General features: G+C 36.2%; 1 protein-coding gene across 1 annotated transcript in view; it reads right to left on the bottom strand.

Annotated features, from left to right (window-relative positions):
• Positions 1-27,922, bottom strand: part of bor (ATPase family AAA domain containing bor) — a 353,851-nt gene that overhangs the window by 226,842 nt on the left and 99,087 nt on the right. The window contains exon 5 of the mRNA XM_090394748.1: positions 16,302-16,467. Within this exon, the coding sequence (XP_090250874.1) occupies positions 16,302-16,467 (166 nt within the window). The remainder of the gene's footprint in view (positions 1-16,301; positions 16,468-27,922) is intronic.

Genomic DNA, 27,922 nt, shown 5'->3' with positions numbered 1-27,922 from the left:
GTGATGATGCAAAGATAGGTAGGGTAATCAGATATGCTGGTGATATGCAGTATGTGTAGAATGATTTGAATAGGCTGGAATTGTGGGCATGGGAAAATAAATCAGTTCAATGTCAGAAAGTGTAAAGTCATACACTTTGGTGTGATTAGATAACTCCAATGTTGTATTATAATGGTGCAATTATGCTAGAAGAAACTGATCATGCTAGAGATCTTGGAGTGTTAGTAGATAGGAAGTTGAAATTCAGGGGGGGGGGGCATGTAGCAAACACTGCTAATGCAACTCAAAAGATAACTGCAATGCTGAAAGAAACTTTGACATGTAAAGATAAGGATGTCATGTTATTTCTTTAGCCTTGATAAGCCCCACTAGGTCTTATCAAGGTGCACAGGTCTGGTCTCCTGGTTTCCATTGTGATTCTGATACAGTGAAGAGTGTGCAAAAGACAGTGTTAAAAATGATATCATAAAATTATATCACATCACAATCTGATTATGAAGACAGATTGAGAATTTGCAAACTGCAGACACTAGCAAACAGGAGAAAGAGGAGTGATATGATTGAGTCTTGATTAAAAGGGTTATATAGGATTTCAGTTGATGGATTTTTTTTTATTTTATGGAAGGTGGGAAAAGGACAAGAGATATCCTTGGAAGCTGAGAATGAATGCCACTAAGAAGGGGGGTGAGATCTAGATTTTTCTCTCTCATAGTGGTGCATTATTGGAATGGATTGCCATTGGATGTTGTGTTTGCAAGCAGTTGAATGAATTCAAGAACAACTTGAACAGCTGGTGAGTATAGCATGTGGCCTCGCTTGATGAGTCCTTGACTCATTAGAGGTCTTACTTAATAATAATAATCCAATCCAGTATAAGATAATGATGATTTTTAAGTCAGAAAAGAGAATAACATCAAGAGAGAAGCAAAGTTTTTTTTTTCTGAATTAATGGGTTAATTTCCTTCTAAAAAAACAATAAGTTACAAATGCGAATAAACAGTTATAAGGGATCACACACACACACACACACACACACACACACACACACACACACACACACACACACACACACACACACACACACACACACACACAGGCTCAGTCCTATCAAGGAATCCTCTGAATTCATTTTTATCAGTCCCCAGAGTGCACCTGGAAAGAACATTAGTGCTTTTCAGTTACAATATGATTTGTTTCTACAATAATCTGAGTGCTATGTGGTTTTACCAGAGTTGTTATATGTGCTCTAAAGATGTTGGTTAGAAATCCGGCAAATTATCAGTAAGTTCAATGAATTATTTCAATTGAAGGAGAGTTAGCCATCTTAAGGAGGATTTTTCCTTCTGGAAACTCAGGCTGTTCGTCTCGGTTGACCTGACCGGTTGGACAGGCCAACGGGTCCAAAAAACATGCAATTTAAAGCCATAGCAGACAATATGTAAAGGATTAACTGTTCTATCATAAACACTATATCTGTTATTTGAAAACATTCACAAAATTAGAATAATTTTTTACATGGTTCAAAATATTAGAATATTCCAAATTTTTCCGATTGGTTTTGAGAAGAACATAGAAATAGCATATATTTCAGTAGCTGTGGAACTGACTCGTGTGTGAAGAATCATCTGCACGCATGGATTTCAGTTAATCATTTGCTAAACATGGGTCAAACGAATGACATATTGAAAGCTAAGAAGTTTCGTATGGAGTCTCTACACAAAGAAGGCCAAACTCAACAGTTTATAGCTAAGGAAGTGAAATGTTCACAAGCAAGCATGAGTGGAGTATTGAGACAATATTCTAAGAACCGGAGTTCTCAAAATAATCGTGCAATAGCAGTCGAAAGATCAAACTACATCAAGAGATGAGAGGAGATTGAAGAATAATATCGTAAAGAAAAAACACTTCTGAAGTGTAAGGTGTTTTCACAGGAGATGGAAAGAACTACGTGTGAATGTGTCTAAAGTCTAAATCTATAACATTGAGACAACTTCAGAAATTGAATTTTAACACGTTCGCTGCCACGTTCCTCGGGCATAGTTTGTTTCTGCACGCCAAGCGCTTTCACATCTTCAAGGTCACTACGAGTAATCTCGTAGCCAGCTTATCAGACAGAATTTTGTTTTATACACCAACTACGAGTAATCTCGTATCACCCCACCTATATATTACATGTGCTGATGACTGCATTTATTGCGTCTAGTCTCTAAAAACCTTCAGTTTTGCCATGACCAGTAAAAGAAAACTCGCTGATAAAGAATTAAAAGCTTACGCTAATGTGAACAATGATGAATTTAATGAATTCATCATTGCAAATGGAAGGATAGGAGGGAAGTTCTTTCCATTTCAAATATACACAAATTTGAAATAGTTGAAGCAAAATATCAGAATGGTAAAATTCAATTAAAACCAAATATTGTTAGGTACTATAATTTGGGTGTGTCAGGCATCAATCTTTCTGATCAAATGCTTTCTTACTATTCTTACGAAAGACAATTAGATGGCCAAAGAAATTGGCAATATGCATTTTTGATATATACATTCCAAATGTGCATAAATTTTATAATAATTACTGGAATCGCAATGACTGCGTTAAAATTTAGAGATCGATTTATCTCAGTTTTTGTTGGAATGGATGAACTTACAGCATCACAGAATATCAGCAGGATTCGGGATCTTCATTATTTGGAAATTTTACCACCTACAGAAAAAAAGAATCACCCGACAAAGCCATGCCGAGTATGTACACGAAACAAACAACGACGAGAAACACGTTATTATTGTCCTGTTTGCCATCTAATTGTCTTTCGTAAGGCGGAATAGTAAGAAAGCATTTGATCAGAAAGATTGATGCCTGACATACCCATTGTGTGTGAAAGTGTTGTATCACTCGTGATTTGAATAAATTGGTTTTTATTTTATTGATTTCATGTTAGTATTTTCACTGATTTTATTAGTTTTAATTTGATTTACAAATTACCGGTTAACTTGTGCTTGGCATAGGAGGTCAGTAATCGACATCCGAGTATATTCATGGTTGGCTTCTGAGGCACATATAATATACTATATTTTAGCTGAAATTATTTCCCTTCTACCAAGCCCCCAGACGTGCTCTCTCCACTTTATTCACAAGCGAAGGGTCCAAATTAAGGTACTTATACTAAGGGTTAATGCTTGGCATAGGAGGTCGGTAATTGACATACGAGTATATTCGTAGTTGGCTTGTGAGGCTCATATACAAACTACGAGTATACTCGTAGTTGGCAGCGAACGTGTTAAATCACATGTGCTTCAGACAAAGTCATTTATGAATTCCAAGCAAAAGGCAGCTAGAGTGCGATGGTGTAAACAAAGACTGTTGTGAGGTCAAGAGGACTGGAAAAAGGTACTCTATAGTGATGAAAGTATGTTTTGTGTGTCCCATGGTCATCAAGGAACACAGGTTTGGCATCTTAATCAAGAAGCATTTGATAAAGAATGCATGAAATGTCCAGTGAAATTTGCAATCTCTGTCATGGTAGGGCTTGTGTGACTGCAGAGCATCCAGAAAGGCTGTGTATTGTGTACAAAAGAGTCAATTCCAAAGTGTATTAAGAAATTCTTGAGCACTTAATGTTACTAGAATCGAAGGATTTATTTGATGGTGATTTCCTTTTTCAGCAAGATTCAGCTTATTGTCACACTTCCAAGACCACTACTAGATGGCTCAAAGAAAGACAAATCAATGTAATTCCTTGGCCGGCAAACTAAGGGGGATGCAACAAAGTACTAATTATCATGTGTTTCGCTTTGACTGTAATATTCGTATATTTATTTTTGCATTATTCTAATAATTTGAATCATGTTAAACCATGTTGAAAGCACTCACAAAATTAGAATAATTTTGTGAATGTTTTCAAATAACAGTTTTCTTATAATTTATATTACATTTTTATGTGTTTACATGGTTATATAATCTACAAAATACGAAGATTTAGATGATGTTAATTCATATTTGATAAATTATTTTCTATGCAATAAATTAGAAGTGTAAATCGTTCAACACATTTTCTTTGATTATTCTAATTTTTTGATTCAGAGATGTATATATATAATCTCCATCTCCTTGACATAATCTGACGTGTATCTTTCCTAACCTGGCCAACGCAAAACAACTAGACTTTGTTATTCATCCTTGCATTAAGTTCACTATCAAATTAGACAACTTAGCTATTCAGTCTATAGAGAATTAATGCACATGGGTAGATATCATTATGCAAAGTCTCACAACTATCCATTACAAAAAAAAAAATGGTATTATAAAAACTCTTCGAGACAGTGGCATATAACATTGCCAGCAGTATGGAAAAGAGACACCAAGAAACACTAATACCCCGGTATAACTTTTCCAAGAAATGATTATAATAAAAAAAAATATTGAGAATATTCTAATAAAGGAGCGATATCACTCCCTATATATATATATATATATATATATATACAGAGTGTTCGGGATAAATTTGACAGTTTCGTAAGGAAAAAGAAAATCTTCTTTGTATCTATTAAATTTAATGAATTGACAAAAAAACATTACAGGCAGAGTTAATTACAATACTATCAACAAGATTTACTCAAAATAACCACCATTAGCATCGATCACAGCTTCAATTCTGCTTCGGAACCTCGAACAAGCTGATGCTACAGTCTCCCTGGGAAGGGCCGCAAAAACTGTTTTAATTTTATCCATTAACTGGGCTTTTGTATTACTGGAAGTGCGATTGGTGTCTTTTTCAACTGCGCCCCATACAAAATAATCCATGGGGTTAAGGTCTGGGGAGTTTGGAGGCCAAACATTTGGACTGGTGAAGTCGTAGAAATTTTCAGACAACCATTTTTGACTTTTCCCAGAGGTGTGGCAAGGGGCCGAATCCTGCTGCCATACATACGGCCTACCATTGGCTACCCTTGTTATCCAGGGCTTGACTACAGTTAGCAACTCCACGAACAAAGCCCGAATTCCAATGCCAGGGTTCTTCAACACCTGTTCCTGCAGATTTGCGAGGAATTCTGCTGTACGAACGCAATCAGATCGTCTGCTAGGGATCTTTCTTCTTGCTACATCCTCGTAGTCACCATTGCAAGTCTCTAGTTCATGCCTGATTGTTTTTACTGTATTCAGGGAGCATTGGGCAGCAGTCGTAATATCCTTATTTTGATGGCGGGCACGAATCATCATGATACAAGTTATTCTCTTCCATGATTCAGGTGGGTTCCAGCTATCCATCCTTTCTGACATCTTGTATATGAATGAAGAAGGGTCCAAACTTTTAAATGAAGAGAAGTGTGTGTTAATACATGTAACTTACGGAAAAATATAATTAATTATAAATATGTCAAATTTATCCCGAACACCCTGTATATATATATGGTCTAACACAGACAAGACAGCAAAGATATTGCATCCACAAGGAATTAAAGTGGCTTCATTCCTACTGAATAAGATCTCAAGTCTTCTTCAGCCTCCAAAGCCTATTTACCAATCAAAAAACCCAGGAATACACAAGATTGTGTATTCAGATTGTGTGTGTATTGGAATACACAAGATTGTGAACAGACTGGCTGGTTAGGAGAGATATGCATGTCAGAGCATATGAACGACGTGGAGAATAAAAGAAAACACAAATCAGGAGTACCCAGTAGATAAAACAGAAACAAAACACCAATACTAAGACTGCATTCAAAAATGGCCTACACGGATTAAACATTTTTCATCAGAGCATTCAGTGTCTTTGGAAATGTTAAAAATCCATATAAATACAAGAAGAAGAAGCAAGTTATGATCCAACATCCGGCTTAGCCATATTTCATCAAAAACCTGACACACACACACACACACACACGCAGATCACGGATTCTTCTCATCATGTTATTAGACAATTTCACTTTTTTTGATAAAGTGTACTATAATATCTGCAAAACTTGTAGAGGATTAAACTCATTACAAATAACTGGTCACCTCTCCATGTGAATTTATACTGGATTTCATGTTTAACATGTTCTCCATCCACAGAAACCTCAGAAGCCAGCAGTAGCAGCAAATGTTCTTTCACAATCCATTCCTGTAGTTTATTGTATATACATTCAGTTTCTATTTAGGCAAGAACCAATTGTGTTAATGATTTATTTCACAAGCTTTACTGTCTACTGATCAACTACTACAGACCATTCCCTTTCTACATGACAAGTATCAAGTTCATAAGCACAATATAGTCTTTCTTTTAATCTCCAGTCATGAAAGTTTATGACTTACCACTAAATATAAATTTATATTTTAATATGAACTTAAATAATAATGAAAACAGAGATGACCACTGTTCATTCCTATATATTAATTTATTTGTTTATTAAGGAAATTATTAACAACTCTCCTCTCTCTTTTCTCTCTATGTATCTTTTCTCCCCCTTCTTCCACTTCCCATTTTCGTACATTCTTGTTCACATGTCCATCAGCTATCCTATGCATATAATTTATTTGTTTATTAAGGAAATTATTAACAACTCTCCTCTCTCTTTTCTCTCTCTGTATCTTTTCACCCCCTTCTTCCACTTCCCATTTTCGTACATTCTTGTTCACATGTCCATCAGCTGTCCTATGCATATCATGTACTGTATTTTGTGTATTTGATAATAATTATTTTCTATGCAATAAATTAGAAGTGTAAATCATTCAACACATTTTCTTTGATTATTCTAATTTTTTGATTCAGAGATGTATATATATAATCTCCATCTCCTTGACATAATCTGACGTGTATCTTTCCTAACCTGGCCAACGCAAAACAATACAACCACTCTGTATTTTCAATCACTGCAACTGTATGAGTGAAGTCATGTGGTATGATAAACAAAAAAGAGCAGTTCAATATGATGGACAAAGTACATTTGTGAGTGGTGCAAATCATGAGAAAACATTCTTTTTTTACTTAATGCCTAATTAATATAGCTGTTAGAAAAATGTCTACAGGTTATTTTAGTTCCAGCAAAACAAGAAGGTATTCACATTTTGTTGATTATTTTGCTGCCAAATAAAATTATGCATTCCTTCTTGCATACCTAACAACCTGCCATGCAATCCCATTTACTCCTCATTTGAAATTCTGCTAGCATTCAACAACATGTGGTGCAAAGATGATATTTATTAAGCAAATGAAGAGAATTTCTTGAAAGCATTTAGCATTTTGCTTATTCTTTGGGGATTACAGCCATTGGCTAAAAAAAAGTGTGATGTAAGTGAGTTCAGTTCTAAGTGCTGGATATCAGCAGCATCCCTGATCACCCTTCACATCATCGGCAAACAATTTCACATCTGTTATAACCTACCTGACGTCATTAATGTATATATAGATTGAACAGTGTTTCCTTTCTTTCTCCATGTCTGTGAAATTTTTGAACACATGTATCTCTCCTGACCTTACAAGTCTGATCTATGTAACAACCCACAGCTAAAGGTGATCTTATAAATGTCAGATTTTTTTAAGTAGTGAATGGCAGGGTTTTGGAGACTTAAGGAGATTAGAAATATTGTTAAGGGGTAGAAGGTAACATTGATACCCTCAGTACATAGTTACTCACCATCTTCTTTTTAACTACAAATTACTCAGATTTGCCAAAACATATATTCCATACTATACTACTGTTTTTCATGTTAAATTCAAACAAAGGACTATCTTACACTGACATGCAAGTGCTTAAGGATCAAAGTTGTATAACTGGGAGGAGACCTCCACATAGCCTTTAAAGGAAAGCGGAGAACTGACCGGGGCTTCTTACCTAATGTCCAATTCCTCACCGTCTCGTAGTGCACCATGTTGGGTATCTACCTGGATACTGAACGAATGAGGATAGCTGGCAATTTGGAATTTTGCTGACCAAATTGTATTCTTATTGGCTTAAACCAATATACAAAATGATTGTACGACAAAATTTCATGCCAGCTGAGGCGTCGCTCGGTTAAACAAGGCCCCCGTTGTTTTTGCCAGGGAATTAGTGCGAACAGCAAAAAGTCAACTACTGAACAAATCTGAAAGCACACCCTAACTCAACATCACCAGAGTTAAAGATCAGTGCTATCAACATAAGAAGCCTGAATGGCAAAGAAATGAAGCTAGATGAGGAATTAGATAAGTACCACTTTGACATAATAGGGGTGACTGAAACAAAAAAGACAAAAACTGGTGAGATCTTTCTGAGCAATAAATACAAAATGTTATATTCAGGCAATGACAATCAAGGAAAAGAAGGGGTAGCAATAGTATTCAATACTAAATACGAGGCTAATCTTCTTGAATGGCAGGCAGTCTCAAGTAGAGTGATGTGGGCAAATATTAGAATGGGAAACTGGACAATGAGACTTATTTGTACCTATGGCAGAAGGCTATACAAAGGTAGAAGTGGAGGAATTTTTTGAGGCTCTAGAGAAAGCTACTGACACAATGAAAAACAAAAAGTTGGTCCTTGTTGGAGATCTAAATAGCAAAGTAGGAAGTGATTGTCAGATATACAAAAATATTTTTGGAAAATTTGGAGAAAAGAGCAAGCTAACAATAATAACAATAATACTTGGATTTCTGCTCAGGACATGGACTGGTTATTACTAACACCATGTTCCAACATAAAAATGTGCACAAATTCACATGGACAGAAGAGGCAACGAATAAGAAAAGTCTCATTGACTTATGTTATTGTTCATAGTGATGTTTTCTCCCTGGTGCAGAACAGCAGAGTGTACAGAGGATTTGAAATTGGAAGCGATCACTATTTAGTCTTGAGCAGGATAAAATTGAATTTCATATTGAAAAGAATGATATGTCAGAAAGTTTCAAAGCGAATAAAAGTTGAGCAGCTCTCAGATGTGAACTGTAGACTAAAATACACAAAGATTATTGAAGAAAAAAATTAAAGAGTTTGAGAAGAAGAAACAAACCTTGGAGATTCAGTGGCAAACCATGAAGAAAACCCTGATTGATTCAGCCAGAGAGGAATGTGGTGAGGTTGCCTGCAAGGATAGAAAAATCAGAACTCCATGGTGACCACAGGAAGTTAAAGAGACAGTGAAGGAAAAGATGAAAGCATATCAAAAGTTCCTGGCAAATAAGTCAGCTTGTGCTCTGAGAGAATACAGAGACAAATGTAAGAAAGCTAAACACTGTGTAAAACTAGATAAATAAAAGTCATGGGAGAACTTTGAGAAGAACATAGAAAATAAATATCAAGAAGGTGGCAAAATATTCTGGAGGTTGTTGAAGTTTAGAAATGGAGGATAGAGTGCTGTAAAAGGAGTTAGAAATGATAAAGGTGACATGAAAACAGTAGAAAAAGATATCCTTGAAGTATTGAGTAATTACTTCGAAAAACTGCTAAATGAAACAAGCAGTGATGACAGCACAGTAGTAAAAAAAACTGACCAGGCATGCAGTCAGGAATACATATCCATACTTGAAGTAGAAAAAGCCATCAAAGGCTTGAAATTTGGAAAGACAGTAGGAGTAAATGATATTCGACCAGAAATGCTGAAGTATGGTGGTATAAAAGTCTTACAGTGGCTGCACTGCATAGTTCAGAATGACTGGACAGAGAAACGAATTCCTGGTGATTGGAGTAGAGCTCTGATAGTACCCGTATATAAAAAAAGAAATAAAACTGAATGTGAGAATTACAGAAGTATTTCCCTACTGAGTGTTTCAAGCAAGATTTATGCCATTATACTTGAGAAACGGTTGAGAAGAATTGTGGAAGAAAAGTTGGTGAAGAACAAGCTGGATTCAGGCCAAATAGAGGCTGTCACGATCAGATCTTCACTTTACGACAAATAGTTGAGAAAGCATGGGAATATAACAAAGAATCTGTATTTAAGTTTTGTTGATCTGGAGAAGGCAAATGACAAGGTGCCAAGAGAGAAGCTATTTAATACGCTACAGTTATATGGTGTCAATGGTGCATTATATCAAGCAATACTTAGTCTTTATTTGAGTTGCAAGTCAGCAGTTAGAACTGAAGGAAGTACAGGAAGATGGTTTAATGTTAAATCTGGTGTGAGACAAGGATGTACATTACCCATCTGTTATTCATTATCTATATGGATCACATTATGAAGGAAAGTGGTATTAAACATGATATCAGAATTGGAGATGTTAATGTCAGATCTTTGCTTTATGCGGACGATGTTATACTTCTAAATAAATCTGCTGCAAATTTGCAAGATTCCCTAAATTGAATAACTGTTGTAATAGAGATGGTATGAAGGTCAGCAATAAAAAGACAAAGACAATGAAAATAGGTAGAATCGTGGAAAATGTCAACTGTGTTTTGAACGGAGAACCTGTGGAACAAGTAAAACATTTCAGCTACTTAGGCACAATTTTTAGTGAAGATAGTAAATTAAATATGGAAATAGACAACAGAATCAACAAAGCTGGTATGGTAGGAAGTCAATGGAATAAATTCCTATGGAATAAGAGAGAAATTAGTCGGAACACTAAATTAGCTGTATACAGGACAGTGTTCAAACCAGTTTTAACTTATGGATGTTAGAGCTGGGTCAGAAGTAAAACACTTGACCAAAGACTAGAGACCGCAGATATGAGAGTCCTGGGAAAGATTAGAGGCATGAACAGATGGCATCAATGGCAATATCATATTAAAAACGAGGATATTAGGAAAGAACTTGACATTGTCAGCATCCAGGAATGCGTTAGCAGAGCTAATCTTAGGTGGTATGGTCACTTAAACAGAATGGGCGAAGAAAGATTAGCAAAACAAGTGTTCTCTGCAAGGTTGGCAGCAAAACGACCCAGAGGAAGACCAAGATATAGGTGGATTGATACGGTACAAAGTGCCTTAGATGATAGAAATATAAGATCTGATAATGTTGGAGTCTTGACAAGTAACAGACTGATTTGGAGGAAAATTGTAGATAGGAGGTTTGTAATGATGTAAATTTTTCATGTAGTATTATCATATCCTGTACACCTCTTGAGGGTACATGTCGGGAATTTGAAGATGACTATCTGTTTCCACTGTTATTCACCCATGCGTACACAACTGATTAAAAACACACTCGTTATAATTATTAATTTAAAACACTCAAAGAAAGTTAAAATATTAAAAAGATATCTTTTCAGAAGCAACTAAAAGCATGTTGTATTTGTGAACATCATCATCATCACCAATATGAGAGCGAACATAGGCACAATCAGATAAAGTCAAAGAGTATGTAACTGGGAAACTAAGGAGAGGGGAGGAAACACTTGAAGATTAAATGGATTTGTTAGAAAAAGTGTGTGTATTTGCAGATTGGAGACAGAAATGAACATATTGAAGTTGGAAATAAGCCCATGTATACTTCTAAAGTGAATTTTTAATGTTTTGAAGGTCTGCTATTTCTACATGTAATTTATTTCTGTTTGCTTGAATTTTCATAGTTGTTTGAATTAAAACAGAAAAGAATATAGAATATACAGTAAGAGATTCTTTACTGAGCCATAAACATGGAGAATTTCATCCAAACATTCTCCAAATCACCCCCCCCCCCTGCTTTTTATGCAACTTCCATCCAAGAAAGGTAAAATTATGTAGTATACAGTTACCTGGACAGACTAAGAATTTTACTTACACATACACATATTTTTTTAATTTTTACACAGTCTAAAAACCCAGTTCTAGAAACCAAACACAAAACTTTTTCAAGCCATTTGTGCCATTCGGGACTCCAATAAATAGGTGATAGTTTTACACTGTTCATCTCCAATCTAAAAACAACTGCAAACATCCAACGCCCATAACAGGATTCATATCTGCAGCTTGTTGGTTGGAGAACAGGTACATAAACTACTCAGCCAACCAGTCCAGCAAATATGCCACTACTGACCATTGGAGAGCAAGTGGCAGAAGGATTATTTGCTAGCTGACCTGAAAGCCTCCTAATGTATTATCATTTGGTTCATTCCAATATACTACCAAACAGTTGATCTGTAGAATAACTTTTTAAAGCTGTACCCTGAAAAGAAGAAATGTTGAATCTCTCTATATGATGTCTACCTTAACTTGAAAACATTACTCATAGTGTATGATGGAAGAAATGGGAAAAAGCTCTAGAGTCCAAACAAGGTTTCTGGCCACTTCAAGTAGAAGTGATGGCATTAAACTTGGTGGCACCCAACTGTGAGGTGTCACTATGTGGCAGATGAGTTACATCAGCAGAAGCCGGAGTGTGGATGTCATGTCACATCTTGACTTCTATGTTAGTTCACTTCTCCAATCTGATGATTTAATATCTGTTGGCTTTGAGACACAAGGAGTGACAATTTAATTCTCAGAATGCATACAAGAAAACTATTTGCTTAATTGTAGGTCAGTGGCTAATATCACCTTCAAAGTAATCCCCTTGTGCATTAATGCACTTAATTGGACAATGCTGCTATTGTTCAGAATATTTCTAGAACTCATCTTTCGCAATTCTTTTTATTACTGTTACATGAAACAGAATATCAGAAAATCTGCATGCTTTCAAGTCAATCTTCATAAGAAGCAAAGTCTGGTTAATACAGATGACAGTCCAATTTTGTGAGTGATTTTTTTAGCAAGAAACTCACAGACAACTATTCCATCATATGCAAAGGCCTTGTCCTGATGGATAATCCAATTGTTCATCCAAAGTTTGTGTCTCTTCTTATGAACAGTTTCACTTGCCAACACTTGTTGGTTCACTGTTCGTCCTTGTGTAGTGAATTTGAAATATCACCTTAAAATTTTGAAACTATTACCTTAAAATTGGAAAAACAAACAAGTATTGTTGTGATATGTGATTGTGACATTTCTATATTTTTTGGTCTTTGTGAAGATGTTCTGCATCGCATGCATCAGTATTTTGTTTCAGGATCATACTGAAAGCATGAAGTTTCATTACGAGTAATAATTCTATCAAAAGCAGCCAAATTGTGAAGAAAGATCAGGACAAACAACATCAAAATACTGCTGCTTTTGATCTTCATTCCCAATTCACAGAACCATCTTTATAGAAATTTTTTTCATTCCCATATCATCTGTCCATCAAAATAATCCCAGTTTCTCTGCTCTAAATTTAATTCTTCTGCCATTAACAGACTCATCGTCAGTCAGACCAAACTAAAGTGCTATACTCTTTCCACATTTTCAATCCAACATGTTCAATACATTTCTGGTTACGTAGCTATATTGCTGTCTCTCACATCTTCCCATCTTTCTTGATCTCTTTATATCACTCAAATACACAATATTTGTTGAGGTCATCTTCACCATAAAACTGCTCTTAACATGTCTTGAATTTCGATTGCACTTTTGCCTAACTTTTCTTGCCTAACAAATCTGGTTGTTAATGAGTGTTTTTCATTCCGTTCACTCATTTTTCAACCAAAAGCAACAAGCAAGCATGTGCAAACTTTACCACAGCTTGTCAACTAATGGCTTGAATGTTTTGATACCACTCAGGGCAATAGCACAGCCGTGTCCAAACAAACCCAGCAACGTGGTTTTGCATGACCTGCTATATGAATGATACTATGAGGACATTCTGGGAAATTATCACACTTCACATATTCTGAACTACTAACAGGCTTAATAACATGACAGTGTAGGCAGAAGATCAACTGAACTTCACCAATATTCAGCAAAATCCACTCTCCAACATCAATTTCTTCAAAATTTTGGACTTCTGACATTTAGCTGTTGACAGTACAATGAAATCTAAGATAGCTAACTTGAGAATAACGTTTTAGGTACTCTCATATGCTTGGATTTGGCGAGTTTCTGTATCTGTAAATACACTGCAAGCTTATGATTACTTGTTTACAAAATATAAATTTGAATATGGTAGTAATTTTAATTTTATATATCAATAATATATATGTTTATTCCTGCGAACCTAGGAAATCTGTACACATATATTAAAGATAAATTAGAGAATGATAGAGATCTGCAAGTTGTCCAACTGTGTCATGCAGACTGCAGACAAGAGTATACAAAATAATATGCAGGTAGATTATTGTCTGTACACGAATGCTAAGAATATCAAAAACAAAGGGGTAGAGTTTGTTGCCTTAGTCAATATGCTGGGACCTCAGATTGTAGGCATTAGTGAGACTTGGATATCAGAAGACGCATTAACTGGTATTGAGTGTAAAGGGTATAGTATTTTTAGGAAGGATAGAGAGGATAGGGGAGGAGGGGGAAGTGCTATTCTCATGATATCAGATGACCTGAATCCAGTTAGAGTTGAGACCTATGATTGTAGTATTACCACTAGAAGTATTTCATGTGGCAATGAGTTTGAAGCCATCTGGTGTGAGGTGGAATCTAACAAGATCAATTACACAGTGGGATGTTGTTACAGACCTGGTGTATTGGTTGCTAGTGACAAAGAAATGCATTACCAAATAGAGATGACGGATACAATAAAGAGTAATCATAATGGAAGACTTCAGTTATCCAAATATTGATTGTGTAGCAGTAAAATCTCATGAGAAGAACGAAACTGAATTTAATGAGCTGTTGCAAGACAACTTCCTCAAGCAGCATGCGACAGAAGGAACTCGAGGTCAAAGAGTGTTAGATTTGATTATAGTCTCATAGGGAGTTTCAGTTAAAGACGTAACTATTCTTCCTCCAGTTGGTGACAGTGAATATGCAGTACTCACTTGGGAAGTGACGAAGTTTATGAATGTTCCATTCATAAACTTAGCTGACCTATTCCTACAAAGCAGAAAATTATGACCAACTGAGGAGTATAATGAGTTCAGTGGTATGAGATCGGTTGCTGGATCTCATACCACTGTTATAGTCTCAGAGGGAGTTTCAGTTAAAGACGTAACTATTCTTCCTCCAGTTGGTGACAGTGATTATGCAATACTCACTTGGGAAGTGACAAAGTTTATGAATGTTCCATTCATAAACTTAGCTGACCTATTCCTACAAAGCAGAAAATTATGACCAACTGAGTATAATGAGTTCAGTGGTATGAGATCGGTTGCTGGATGGGAAGAATATCAACAGTGCATGGAAAGAATTTAAACAATACTTAAATGATGCAATATCAGAATGTGTCCCAAGAATTCAAAGAATAAATAGGGTAGGAGTCAAATGGACGTGTAATCTTATTATGCAAGAGATTCATAAGAAAAGGATGATGTGGAAGGAATATCGTGTACATAAGGATGATGTCCATTATGAAAATTATATGTAGCAGGCTAGAATAGTCACAACTGTTGTAAGGAAAGCAAAGTCCGAGTATGAAAAGAAACTGGCTCTGCATGCTAAAGACAATCCACAAGGATTCTATCAATATGCTGCAAACAAAAGAAAGAATGAATATGAAAGAATAACAATTCTGAATACAGATGGTGTGAGGGTGACCGATTCAGAAGAGGTTGCTCGACTAATGAGTGTGCCCATTTTGCTAAAAGTTATCAACCTGGTGAATGCAACATTGAACTCACTGCTGCCTCTTCACAGGTGTATGAGAACGAGGTATTAGAGCTGTTGCACAAACTGAATAAGAATTCAGCAGAAGGGACTGATGGGATATTTGCACATACTAAAAGAATGTTCAGCTGAATTAGCTATTCCTTCGATCAGGCTGTTTAATATGAGTCTCAGAACAGGGAAGATTCCACAGGAATAGAAAGAATGTATGGTAATTCCATTGCACAATGGTTGTGCAAAGACGATGTGTACAACTATCTACCAATTAGTATCTCAGCAGTGGTAGTATGTGGCCTCCCTCGTTGAGTCTCTGGCTCCCTGGGGGTCTCTCTTAATAATAATAATAAATGATATGCAATATCTAGACCATTATGTTTTCTACATTTAATAGTATATCTTATTTTGTACTGACAAAAAAAAAAAAAGAAAAAAAGATTTTTAAATATTCAAAGTTAACTTAAATGAGAATTCCATAGAATGTATAAGCACCATAAAATAAGAGAAAAAAAATTGAATTTCTATTAATTTAGCCTTTCTTTCAGATACCATGTCTGAACAAAATCTCTAATAATTCACACTTTTTTTTTCCTCAATTTCTTTTTGAATTTAGCAAGTGTTAAAATTAAAATCATTTTGTATTGTTTCTATTTAAATGGAAAAAAATTAAAATATACTGGTCTATGTTATATCAGATGCACTATGAATTTTCAGTAGTACAAGCATTATTTAAATCTAATGAGTAAACATTAAGCAGAGTAAACATTAAGAAGCTTTTTAAAAATCTGTAACAGTTATCAGTGAATACCTACTTTATGGATTCTAATACTGTAGTTCTTGCCTCTGTAGCTTTTAATCTTATCTGTTCAAGATGAAGATCTTTATTTTCACGATCAATTTTTGCCTTTGCTTTCATTTCAGCCTCAATCTTCTTTAATTCATTTTTATAGCGAACTTCCATCTCATGTTCCAAAGTGGCTGAATTAGAAATATCATTATTAAAAAAAATAAATACATAAAAATCAACTAATTCTTAATTTTTGTTTGCATAACCTAGCATCTTATAATACTGTCTCTCTTAATATCCAATAGCCACCAAGGTGTAGTTGAACAAATGATGGGACATGCACCTTCGATGGAAAAGACTTAATACAATTCTCAACATAACAAGAAGAATTTCTGCATGGGTTTATCAATTCAAGGTATAGCCTATTGCATACAAAGGTAGCAAGTTTTATCCCACCTGGAAACTCGGATTTCGTGTTCCTGCAAAATAGGCAAATCAAAATATATACAATTAACAGATAAAAGCAGATGTAGAGCACGGGGTGAACTGTGAATGTGGATGATGGATTGTGTAGTGAAGATTTTAGATCGGGAAAATGGTAAATTTAGTGTAAAGCAGAAGAGTTTCCAGATTCTTGGCATACAGTCAATTGTTAATACCAGGAATCTGAAAACTCTTCCTCTGTAAGTAATGTGTCATAAGCTTTTCTTTTCATGTCAAGGAACACTGAAACCAGATGTTCTCATTTCAGGAATACATCTCTTATACATTTCTGAACAGACCTAAATGGTCCATTATTGAACAGTGTTTACAAAAGCTGACTGGTGTTGGAGAAAAGTTCATAGTTCTATTGCTTAATTGCTCAACAATCTGGAAATTCTTCCTCTGTAAGTATCATCAAATAGAGAGGAGATTCAGAGAAGATGCTGGAAGACATTTTATCATCTCATAATGAATAGTAACAGTGCTTTTTTTTGTTTGTTTGTTTAGTTCCTCCTTAATGATTGTACAGTTCCAGTCCCTTTCTAGAAAATTTAGCAGCTGTTTTTCCCTGTTGCTCTTTGAATTTTAAAAATTCAGGAGGAAAAGAAGCTATTGCTGAGATTACAGCAAAATTTTCTCCCAAAGTATTGGCAAATGGCTTTGGGTTCAGCAACAACACATCCATTATGATCCAAAGTAAACAATGGTGTATATGCATGGTGTAAATATACACCATACTGATGGTGTATACGAGGGGAAGGACTGAAAAGTTCTGATAAACAACTAGAACAAAAATTACTAAATATATGAAGAGCCAAAGGCTTCAATTCGGCGACGTTAAATTATTTAAATTAAGGGATATTACATCACATATTGTTTCACAGCCGAAAAAGAAACTCAAAGAGTTTCATGCTGAATATGGAAACTATATAAAGTTCAGCGAGTCCAAGCGTAGGCAAATACCTGGATAGTGCAACACATAACCCATTTGGTAGTGCAACACTGAGGCAACTCATAGTAAGGGTGGAGCAAGCTCCGATCACTATTCTTGGTATTTACCCATAATGTGAAACCCAGCTCCTAGGACCTGTATTACTGTTCTACATTATGAGAGAAGGTCACTACTCAGACCGGTTTCAACCTTTATTGAGGTCTCATCAGTGAGTAGCTAGACTTAGATAATACCAAGTTTGTGGCGAACAGAGCTTACATACCCTACTATAAGAATTGCCAAGGTGTCCTAATAAATTACTAAATATATGAAGAGCCAAAGGCTTCAGTTCGGCAACATAAAATTATTTAAATTAAGGGATATTACATCCCATATTGTTTCATAGCCGAAAAAGAAACTCAAAGAGTTTCATTCCGAATATAGAAACTATATAAAGTTTGGCGAGTCCAAGCTCGCCGAACTTTATATAGTTGATAAATTAAGAAAAAGTTAGGTATGTTATGAATGCATAAAATATATGTAGATACTAGTCTATTTTATCGTTTACTACAATAAAGTATACACAAATCTATTATGAAAAGTTAAAATTTATCAAAATTTAGACCATAAATGGCTACCATTTGCAGCCGAGAGAAATGTAAACAAACGTAGATGCAGTGTTAAATCATAACTGCATAAAACTGTTAATTAGTTAAATTAATTAGCTTAAAATAAAAATTGGGGTGCTTAAGGGTCAAAGCTGTATAACTGAGAGGAGACCTCCACAAAGTCTTTAAAGGAATGCGGAGAACCGACCAGGACTTCTGACCTAATGTTCAATCCTCACCTTCTCGTGGTGCACCCTGTTGGGTATCTACCTGGATACGAACGAGGATGGGCTGGCAATTTGGGATTTAGCCAACCAAACTGTATTCTTATTGGTTAAACCAAAATAAAAAATGATGGTACAACATGACAAAATATCATGCCAGCTGGGGCGTCGCCCGGTTAAACAAAGCCACCGTTGTTTTCGCTAGGGAACCAGGGTGAACAGCAAAAAGTCAGCCACTGGAACAAATCTGAAAACACACCCCAACTCAACATCACCAGAGTTAAAGATCAGTACTATCAACATAAGAAGCCTGAATGGCAAAGAAATGGAGCTAGCTGAGGAATTAGTTAAGTACCAGATCGACATAATAGGGGTGACTGAAACAAAAAAAGACAACAACTGGTGAGATCTTTCTGAGCAATAAATACAAAATGCTATATTCAGGCAATGACAATCAAGGAAAAGAAGGAGTAGCCATAGTATTGAACTCATAAACTTCATTTCAGCTGGTATTTATCTTTGTTTGTCTTTTTATTTTATTGTCCAGATTTCACTTCCATACAATAGAGCTGGTAGGGCTAACATATTATATACTTTTAATCTAGTTAGTTTTTGAACTAGATTAGGTTTAAATACAGAGTAATTACACGTGTTATTTTTAAATATTTCACAATTTTTAGGTTTATATCTCTTTTTTATTTTCATATGTAATCATACATTCTAGGTAGTTAAATAAATTCACCAATTCTAAAATCTTGTTATCTATTACTATTTTAACTCTTTCTTTTAAGGTTACACGGTGATCAGCATTCATATTTCCGAATTTAGGTACACAAAAACACACGTGTTGTTGAAACGATTATTTCACTTATTATTAATAAAATAACACTTGCCGTTTTGACCCCTATATTGAGGTCATCATCATCAGGATACATGTGTTTAGGAAACCAAGCTACATGCTCTTGCACTCTATAATGGTAAATTAAATCTACGCTGTTAATTAATCTTTTTCTTAGCCTGACCTCCAGTGATTAAAAAATAAATAAATAAATAAAATAATAATAAGAATAATAAAAAAATTAAAAATAAACAAATAATTAATAAATTAATTAAATAAAAAACTACAATAAACTCTGCTAAAGTCCTCCTCTACTAAGATTACTAAGATTCTGGATTTGTACATTTCAGATTGTTATCCTACAATTTTCTTTTGGACTTGTACAGTTCAAGAGATACTACTGAATGTTAAGGGAAAAGACACTTCACCGAGTCTTCTTGTATTGCAATTTTTCTTTGGCTTATTCTGGTTGCTGTAAAGGTTGGAAATGGGTCCTCCACATCCTTGGAATGGTTAGACAATCATTTCTGTTCATATTTGGATTATGTTTGAGCATTTCACGTGCTTCTTTAAATTTCCTCTCGAACCAGGTTTTGGTATGGTGTAGGGACTTGGTACCTTACCAATCAATTCTGTTGTATGTTTGGAGTGAGTGGTCAGAAAGGTCGGTTTTTCCGAAATGGAGGTATTTATGTGTCATTTGTGTTCATCCTTCCTAACACATAGCCAGAAGAGACAACAAAAAAACTAATACTGCATTATGCCTGCGCGCCCAGAATTTATGGCCTGCCAAAAATACACAAAACAGACACACCACTACATCCGATTGTTGAAGGAATCAACACCCAAATTACCACTTAGTCAAAAAATTAGTGGTTACACTCAAGGAATTGGTAGGTCATTCTCCTTCCTACATAAAAAATACACATTTCATAAAATTAAAAGCATTACACTCAACGACCAAGATTTATTAGTCAGCTTTGACATACCTTCCCTTTTCACAAATGTCCTGATCAATGATACTATCTTGCTACTACAGAATATATTTCCACATGACATCACGGTCCTCTTTGCCGACGTACTTCACTCCGTATATTTCGTGTGGCAAAACAATTTTTACCTTCAAAAAGAGGGTACAGCCATCGGCTTACCACTTCCCCCCCCAATAGCCAACTTTTATATGGAAGACTTTGAGCAACGAGCTCTAGAGTCAGTGTGCCTCAAGTCCAAAATTTGGCTCAGATATGTTGACGATATTTTCGCCATTTTGCCCCACAGCCGCAAAGCACTAAATACATTCTTTAGCCACCTGAACAAACAGCACAAACATATCCAATTCACCATTGAAAGGGAAAAAAAGAACTCTCTTCCATTCCTAGACACACTCGTCACACATCTTCCCTCAGGCTGTCTCTCCTCCTCAGTTTACCGCAAATCTATACACACACAGGCCTGTACATACACAAAAATTCTAATCACCACCAAACACAAAAACTAGGGGTCATAAGCACCTTTAAACACAGAGCTCAAATGATTTGTTCAAATGAACAAGCTCTAAACCAAGAATATAAGATCATCAACCATACATTTATGAAAAAAATGGATACAGTAAAAAAAACTATTCACAAGATCCTCCACAGAGATACCACTAAAACAAAAAAGATGTCAAGAATGCTATTGCCATACCTTATGTTAGAGGCATTTCCGAAAAAATAGACAGAACACTACACAAATACAACATCAAAATCACCTTTAAACCCGTGACAAAATTATGACACTTACCCAGTTCTTTCAAAGATCCTCTTCCAGACCTAGCCCACCCAGGGGTTTACAAAATACAATGCAAATGTAACCTACCATACATAGGGGAAACAGGGCGAACCATCCCAATTAGGAAGGACGAACACGAATGACACATTAAATACCTCCATTTTGGAAAAACCGGCCTTTCTGACCACGCACTCCAAACAAACAACAGAACTGATTGGAAAGGTACCAAGTCCCTACACTGCACCAAAACCTGGTTTGAGAGGAAATTTAAAGAAGCATGTGAAATGCTCAAACATAATCCAAATATGAACAGAAATGATGGTCTAACCATTCCAAGGATGTGGAGGACCCATTTGCAACCTTTATAACAACCAAAACAAGCCAAAGAAAAATCGCAATACAAGAAGACTTGAAGTGTTTTTTTCTTTTTTTTTTTCTTTTCCCTTAACATTCAGTAGCATCTCTTGAACTGTACAAGTCCAAAAGAAAATTGTAGGATAACAATCTGAAATGTACAAATCCAGAAGAATCTTAGTAATCTTAGTACAGGAGGACTTTGGCAGAGTTTATTGTAGTTTTTTATTTAATTTTTTTATTATTATTTTTTTTAATCACTAGAGGTCAGTCTAAGAAAAAAATTAACATCATAGATTTAATTTACCATTATAGAGTGCAAGAGCATGTAGCTTTGTTTCCTATACACATGTATCTTTCTGATGATGACCTCAATACAGGGGTCGAAACGTCAAGTGTTATTTTATTAATAATAAGTAAAATAATCATTTCAACACGTATGTTTTGTGTCCCTAAATTCGGAAATATGTATTACTATTTTAGTTCTTATTGGAATTTGTCCTTTAATGGCCATTGTTTTTGATGAGATACTAACTGTTCGGATATTAAAAACACTAAATCTTTATAATGTAGCACAAATTACAGAATCTTTTAAAATATATTAACCTACTGACATCTTTCAATACTATAACATTGTATATAAACTGGAATGTCATGGCCATAAAAAAGAATGTAAGAAAGCAAACAAATAAATAAATAAACTAAGCCAATGAAATAACCACAGACATGACAAAATGTAAACATATTCTGGCCATTGAAATTACTTTATTGATTATGATGAATATGTAGAATTTTCTACCAAAAAACAAATGTGATGTAAAATAACTGAAATTGGATTTTATTTGGCCGGAACGGTACAGATAATTATACCAACTAGTTTCACCATGTATGCTAATAGGACATTGGGTTTTATTAGGCTGTAATAGTACAAATGATTAAACTGACTAGTTTCACCACATATGCTAGTGGAACTAGTTGAAACTAGTAAGTATAATTATCTGTACTATTAATGTCTAATAAAACCCAATGGCAGTTATTTTATATTATTATTGGTTTTCAAGAAAATGAAATTACATTTCGAGAAAAGGTTCTGCAAAAGGACGGAAATTGCAATGACAACGGCACCAGACTATGGCTTTAGGCAACTGGAACATCTTCTCTCTGACAGGGAAGGAGTTGGAACTGGTCGAGGAAGCCAAGCGCTACCGGCTAGACTTAGTCGGGCTTTCTTCGACCAAGAGAAGAGGCTCTGGAACTGTCGACCTGGATAAGGGATGGAAGCTCTACTACTCTGGTGTGAGCCCGACAATGTCTGCTCAGGTGGGTGTGGGGATACTCACAAGTCCCCAGCTGTCAGACTGTGTTGCTGAGTGGATCCCATTGGGGGGAAGGGTATGTGTGTTAAGGCTTCAGATGAAAAACCATGTTTGGCTGTGGTGCAAGCCTATGCATCTAATCTGGAATCAGAATACTCTGCCTTCCTAGAGGAAGTGGATGCTGCTTTTGACAGGGTGGCAGACATGAATCAGTCCTGCTAATGGGTGACTTCAATGCACATGCTGGAACAGATGACCAGACATGGAGGGGTGTGGTTGGGAGGAACGGCGCCCCTGACCTTAACGCGAATGGGTTGAAATTATTGGACTTCTGCTGTACTAACAGCTTGTCCATAATGAATACCATCTTCCAGCACCGAGAAGTCCATAAGTATACCTGGTACAGGGTTACACTAGAACAAAGGTCTCTGATTGACTTCTTTATAGTCTCAGCAGACCTATTTTCCTCAGTGTTGGACGTTCGTGTGAGAAGAGGGGGCGGAACTGTCAACTGAACACCACCTTGTTGTGTGCACTCTACGGCTTCAGAAACCAGATGCTACCATCAACGCTGGTAGGCCTAAGCAGCTATACTGCATGAAATGGGAGACATTGGAAAATGAGGCTGTGAGGAAGAATTTTGCAGATGACATTTCCTCCAGGTTCAAAGAGATTCCCAAGCATACTGCAGATGTTGAGGAGGAGTGGAAGCTGTTCAAAACAGCTGTCACTGCCTCTGCACTCTCACGCTATGGCAGAAAGCGGCTTGGCGTGGCGACGGGCAGTGAGAAAAGGACACCTTGGTGGAACCAAGAAGTCCAAAAAACTGTCCGGGCAAAAAAGGAGTCCTATCTAACATGGCTTAGGATCAAGTCACCTGAGATGCATTTGCGGTATGCTGAGGCACAAAAAGCTGCTGCTGAGGCAGTAAAGACAGCAAAGCAGAAGGCTTGGGAATCCTTTGGAGAAAGATTAGACTCATCCTATGCAAATGCAAACAAAGTATTCTGGCAGACCATCTGCCACCTTCGAGGGAGGAAATCATGCACAGCAAGGGCAATTAAGGCCTCTGATGGTGCACTTTTAACAACCGAGAAGGATATCCTCCTCAGATGAAGGGAATACTTTGAGAGCCTTCTTAACCCGGGTGGCCCAACAGTTGTGGACATCCAAGAGGTGCAGATCGGGGCAATGACTAGTCTCACAGCAGAAGAAGAGGTCCATTTAGCAATAAAATTGCTAAAATCAGGCAAGGCTGCAGGCGATGATGAAATTCGGCCTGAAATGCTAAAAGCCTTAAATCGAGACGGTGTTCTCCGGCTGACTCGAGCGTGTCAGGCTGCTTGGATATCTGGGTGAACACAAAAGCAATGGCAGACAGGCATAATAATACCAGCCTTCAAGAAGGGAGACCAGAAGGATTGCAGTAACTATCGTAGCATCTCTCTGCTTAGCCTGACTGGGAAAGCGTATGCTAAGCGCTTGGAAAGACGGTGCAGGAGCATAGTTGAGTCAAAGTTCCAAGAAGAACAATGTGGCTTTCGTCCTGGTAGAAGCATAACTGACCAAATCTTCACTTTAAGGCAAGTCTTTGAGAAATCTTGGGAATATGCCAAGAATGTCTACACATGTTTTGTGGACTTGGAGAAGGCATATGACCGGGTACCTCGGGATAAGCTTTGGCAAGTAGTACAGGAGTATGGAGTGGATGGACAACTATTAGCTGCCATCAAGTCCCTGTATGAATATCCAGAGTTTTGTGTCAGGGTAAACAACACAGAGTCTGAACCTTTCACAAGTTTTAAAAGAGGTATACCGTGAGTAGACATATCGATACAAAATTAATAATGGAAAAAATTCACGTACAAAGATTATTTAATAGTATAATTTTCGCCTGTGTGTCACAGGCATCTTCAGTACATTAAGCTCAAATTAAACAATAACTGACAATTCCAAAAAGTGCCACCTAAGTAGCTGGTGTAAGATAACTAAAAAGGTCAATAACTTTCCTAAAAATAAAATAAAAATAAATAAAAATAAAAATATAAAATAAAAAATAATTATAATAAAAAAAAATCAATACAATAAAAAGTTAGGAAAGATTAGCTGATTTGTAAAGTACTATCTCCTATAAAGGGGATAGACGTAACAGATCCGACAGCTTACGTCTATCCCCTTCATAGGAGATAGTACTTTACAAATCAGCTAATTTTTCCTAACTTTTTATTGTATTGATTTTTTTATTATTATTATTTTTTTTTATTTATTTTTATTTTTTTTTTATTTTTAGGAAAGTTATTGACCTTTTTAGTTATCTTACACCAGCTACTTAGGTGGTGCTTTTTGGAATTGTCAGTTATTGTTTAATTTGAGCTTAATGTACTGAAGATGCCTGTGACTCACAGGCAAAAATTATACTATTAAATAATCTTTGTACGCGAGTTTTTTCCGTTATTAATTTTGTATTGAACCTTTCACAGTCTCCGTTGGCCTCTGCCAAGGGTGTGTTCTGTCACCCCTCCTTTTCATAATATTTATGGACTGGATTGATAGGCACAGCCGAGGCAGTGAGTGTGTCAGAATTGGAAGATGTAGCATTGGACGTCTGCTTATTGCAGATGACCTAGTTCTGCTTAGCTCTTCCACAGATGACCTCCAGCGGACCCTGGATAGGTTTGTAGCTGTTTGTGCAGATGCCAGAATGAAGATCAGTGTGGCCAAAACTGAAACATTTGTGGTCTCAAGACAACCATCCCAGTGTACTCTACATGTAAGTGGAGTCCCAATGAGGCAGGTGGAGAAGTTTAAATACATTGGGTCCATATTCACGAATGATGGAAAATGGGACGTAAAGCTAGATACTCGAATTGACTTAGCAAGCTCAACATTACAGGAGCTTGGCTGTTCGGTAGTATTGAAGCGGGGTGTTAAGCCAGAAGGCAAAGCTGGCCGTCTTCAATACAGTCTATGTCCCTACCATCGTCACCTATGGTCATGAGAGTTGGGTAATGACCAAAAGAATGTGGACACGAATCCAAGCAGCTGAAATGAGGTTCCTTCGAGGGGTTGCGGGGCTGACAAGACTCGACAGAGTCAGAAGCTCTGCAATTCGGGAAACACTCAATACTCAACCGCTGCTTCTCCGTGTTGGGAGATCACAGTTATGTTGGTACGGGCACCTGGTCAGAATGCCACAAGAGAGGCTCCCTCAGCAGGCCCTCTTTGCCCAGCCAGAGGGTGGGAGGCCATGTGGAAGGCCAAGGACTCGCTGGATAGATTATATCCAAAACCTTGGGTGGACACGTTTCGGAATCCCACCAGAACACCTGAGCTTGGTGGCAGAGGATCGTGACCATTGGAAGTTCCTCTTGCAGCTGTTTGCCTCCACAACTCAATTAGGAAAGGTGGACCTTGAAGATGTATGTATGTATTTCAAGAAAAAAATTAAACAAAGTTACTGTTGTTCAGAACTCATATTAGAACAGATTTCACCTATTGTATCCCATGGTATACTTCCAAAACTCAACCATCATAACCAATGATTAGATTATTAAGATATGTCCAAATAAGCCTGCCGGCTTGGTTGGCCGAGTGGTTAGAGTATCCGCTCTCCAGCTAAAAGGCTGCAGGTTCGAATCCCGCCATGGATGTTTGTGATTGTCTGTGAAAGTATTAGTGGCGGTAGATGGCGTTAGGTGATCAAGGTTGATGGAGTAGTAACACGCGAAGAGTTGTAGAGTAGATGCCCTCCCTCGATGAGTTTTTGGACTCCCTGGAGGCATGATATAATAATAATAATAATAATGATAAGGAAAGATATCTCTTTGTTATTTTAATTATATCTTATTGATTTTTTTTGTAATATCTATACTGGCTTAAGTGGTTTTGGGTTAATGGAGTTGCCAATTCATACAATGATTTAAAAAAAAAGTATATAAAAACCTTTAGAGTACACTGTAAATGTAACTAAATAACATTTCCATGGTATTCATAATTACAAATAGGCAATATAATCTGACTTAACGATAAAACGATAAGGTAAAAAGAATGATTATTCCTCCTCCTCCCATTCCCAATAAACAAATGGCAGAATAGAAGAAATGGCAGAAAATATAATTAACACAGGAAATTGCAGGTAATAGATAAAAGAAATCATGAGAAATAAAAGAATCTATTCAAAGATAGAAAAGATATCTATTTTCTTTGAATAGAAAAGATATCTATTCAAAGCAAACAGAGGGAAATAACAAAGGAAATGACAGCAGGAAATTGAAATCAAATAAAAAGGCAGGAAATCAAATAGTGATGAGAGAACAAAAAAGGACTGTCAGAAACCAAGCATCAACAACATAAAAACAACAACATGAAAACATACAAATGCAAACAAGGGGTCACACATAAAGAACTAAAAGAGCAAGAAAGTATAAAAATGAAAATCTTTCTTCTTACTATGACTCTACGGCCCAAACTGAACTTTGGTCTCCTGGATTTGTTGCTTCCAACCATGTCTCTCCAGGACCTTATTTCTCCAGTTTGGATATTGCAATTGATGTTGCTATCTATTCATTTGGTTCTTGGTTTTCCTCTTGATTTTTTTTATTAAAAATTTTACTATTTATAATCTTCTTGAGAACAACACTCATTTTCCACATGAAAAAGATGTTCTGACTAATGCAAATTTTTGAACATGGTTATACTAGATACTGCAGATTCTTTATAGAGTTGATATAATTCATGGTTGTATCTGATCCTCAAGAGGCCATTAATATTCACTAAGCCAAATATTTTCTTCCCAAAAGCTAAAATCAAATTCTCAATTTGCACCATAAATATCCAGATTTCCCATTTGCAGATAACAACATGACAAATCTTCAATTTATATATTTGTACTTTAGGCTCATAATGGATATATTTTGAGCTGAATAAACATGAGAGAGAGCTTCATTACCTTCTTTATTCATTTCTGCACTTCTATCATCTCATTTGGTTGGTATGTGATCATCATCAAATTCCTTACATGTACCCCCCAAGGGACAGAATATGATAGTACATCATGAAAAACTTGCATCATTACCAACCTCCTATTTACAATCTTCCTCTAAATCAATCTGTTACCAGTCAA

The sequence above is a fragment of the Typopeltis vanoorti genome, chromosome 6 (genome assembly GCF_054136105.1).
Source record: "Typopeltis vanoorti isolate ZY-2024b chromosome 6, IOZ_Tvanoo_1.0, whole genome shotgun sequence".
NCBI classification, from domain to species: domain Eukaryota; kingdom Metazoa; phylum Arthropoda; class Arachnida; order Uropygi; family Thelyphonidae; genus Typopeltis; species Typopeltis vanoorti.
This window is presented reverse-complemented; position numbering and strand designations above follow the sequence as displayed.